A 1927-nucleotide genomic window follows, 5' to 3' on the forward strand; every position below is an offset into this window, starting at 1 on the left:
CGCTGGATAGAACTGCTTATAAGAACCTGGGTTCAAGAGTGGGGCTCAGGTGGGCCCTGTGCCCTTTCAGAAGAGACTGTCACCCGGGGAAAAGAGAAGGAGAGAGGCACTGGCTCCCGCAGGGCCTGGAGTGATACAAAAGCGAGAGGGGTGGGAGGAGAGGGAATTTCCCAGGTACTGTTGACAGCAGGATGGTCTCTCCAGGTTCACATGGGGTAAAAAAGGAAGAGGGGAGGAGACAGGTGGGGGGGGGGGGCTGTTAATTCAAGTAGAAAAAAAAACTGGAGCAAGAGGAAGAAGGTGGAAGGAATGTGGCAGGGCCTGAGGGCCACGCCCCCACCACCCTCGGGAGCCCCCCGCGTCTCCCACTCCCCCTGCTGTTGCACAGTCACACCGAGGTCTCAGACTGCAGCCTCATGACAAACTTGTGCGACTTGGGGTCCACAAATTCCTCGGAGAGTTTGAAGAATGGGACCTTCTTGGTGCTGACCACCAGGCTGAAGTCCTGGCGTTTCAAGAGGAAAACGATGCCATCCTTGAGCCCGTTGGTCACCGGCTCCTCGCTCACCAGTGTCCACTGTTTGGCCAGCCAGCGTTCCTTGTGGTACTGGATGGTGGGTCCAGCCGCCAGGTACCGCTCCAGGAAGGCCTGAGGAAGGGAGAAGGGACTTCACAGGAAATTCTCCCTCCCACCCACCCACCCACCCTCCTTTACCCCTCGGGGGGTACAGCTTCCAAAGACCAACAAGATGTCCCCAGGCTCACTCTCTGCAAACGATCTCAGAATGTCAGAGCAGGAAAGGGCCTGAGATCATCTGCCTCAGAGCCTAGTTTACCAATGAGGGATCGGGAGCCCACGGAGGTGATACGGCTCAGTAGGGTCGGGGCTGGGACTCAGCTCCCCTGACCCCTCATCCCCAGCACCTGCTATGACCCGGGCGAGCCCTCCCTCGTCCTTCCTTCTTCTCCCTTCTGCTCGTATGGATAGCGTCCAGCAGGGCTGCACCAGCAGAAAGCTAGAGGTGTCACAGTTAAAGTGCAACATCTTTAATCACCTGTTCCCCAAAGATGACTCAGGGGATGCAAGTCTAGGAAGTTGGCCGTAGAGCTGAAGGGTGCGAATGGCTCAAAAAGAGCACAGTGCAAAGAACATCTTCTGGAGGTGAGGGGGGTAAAGGTGGGAGTTTGGATCTGAAAATTCCGGAACCCCTACAGAGATGAGAAATAGGTCTCAACCATTCCCAAAATGGTCCTGAAACTCCCTGTTCTCCTCACCACCTAAGAACTTTACCCCGTGCAGAGATGGAGTGGATGGAGTACGGATGAGAGAAGAGACTATACAGAGGTAGAGATGAGAGAGAGAGGGATAGAAGGTATGGAAGGAGATGAGAGAATAAGGGAGAAGGAAATGGAAAGGAAGGAGCCAGGACTGGGGAAAGAGGAAGGATGCCGGGCGCAGAATGGGCCTACCTTGGGTGTCATGTCGTGAGTGATGCAGAACTCAAGGTGCTGCAGGATGCTCTCCATGGTGTGGTAAGGCTGCTGCTTGGTGGTGCGAAGGTACTTCTGCATGGCACGGGCCATGGATGCGAAGATGGCCTGGGCTGCCTCCCGTGGGTCCATCACCTCCCTGGGGTTCTTCTGCTCCTCTTCCTGCAGCCGCTTAATGTGAGTGAAGGCCTCCTCCACGGCCACCACAAGCCTGGGGGACACGAGGAGTATGGACCAGACGTCAACCTCTCATCTTCCCCCCAGCTTCAGCCCTCCAGCAGCCTGAGCGAGGTCAGGCTTTTGTGCTCTCCCTGAAGCAATACGCACCCAAACTGGAGTCAAGAACCAGGCTTTGGGGCTTCCCTGATGGCGCAGTGGTTGAGAGTCCGCCTGCCGATGCAGGGGACACGGGTTCGTGCCCCGGTCCGGGCAGACC

The 1927-nt window shown here is 56.8% G+C and overlaps 1 protein-coding gene across 3 annotated transcripts in view; it reads right to left on the bottom strand.

Moving 5' to 3' along the window:
• Positions 1-388: 388 nt before the first annotated feature.
• VANGL2 (VANGL planar cell polarity protein 2) overlaps positions 389-1927 on the bottom strand; it is an 8874-nt gene continuing 7335 nt past the window's right edge. For all 3 annotated transcript variants that reach the window (XM_007459925.1, XM_007459924.1, XM_007459923.1), the window contains exons 6-7: positions 1471-1702; positions 389-649 (exon numbers count right to left, since the gene is read on the bottom strand). In XM_007459925.1, coding sequence (XP_007459987.1) covers positions 389-649; positions 1471-1702 — 493 coding nt within the window. The remainder of the gene's footprint in view (positions 650-1470; positions 1703-1927) is intronic.

Source organism: Lipotes vexillifer, unplaced genomic scaffold (assembly GCF_000442215.2).
Source record: "Lipotes vexillifer unplaced genomic scaffold, Lipotes_vexillifer_v1.1 scaffold2036, whole genome shotgun sequence".
Classification (NCBI taxonomy): Eukaryota; Metazoa; Chordata; class Mammalia; order Artiodactyla; family Lipotidae; genus Lipotes; species Lipotes vexillifer.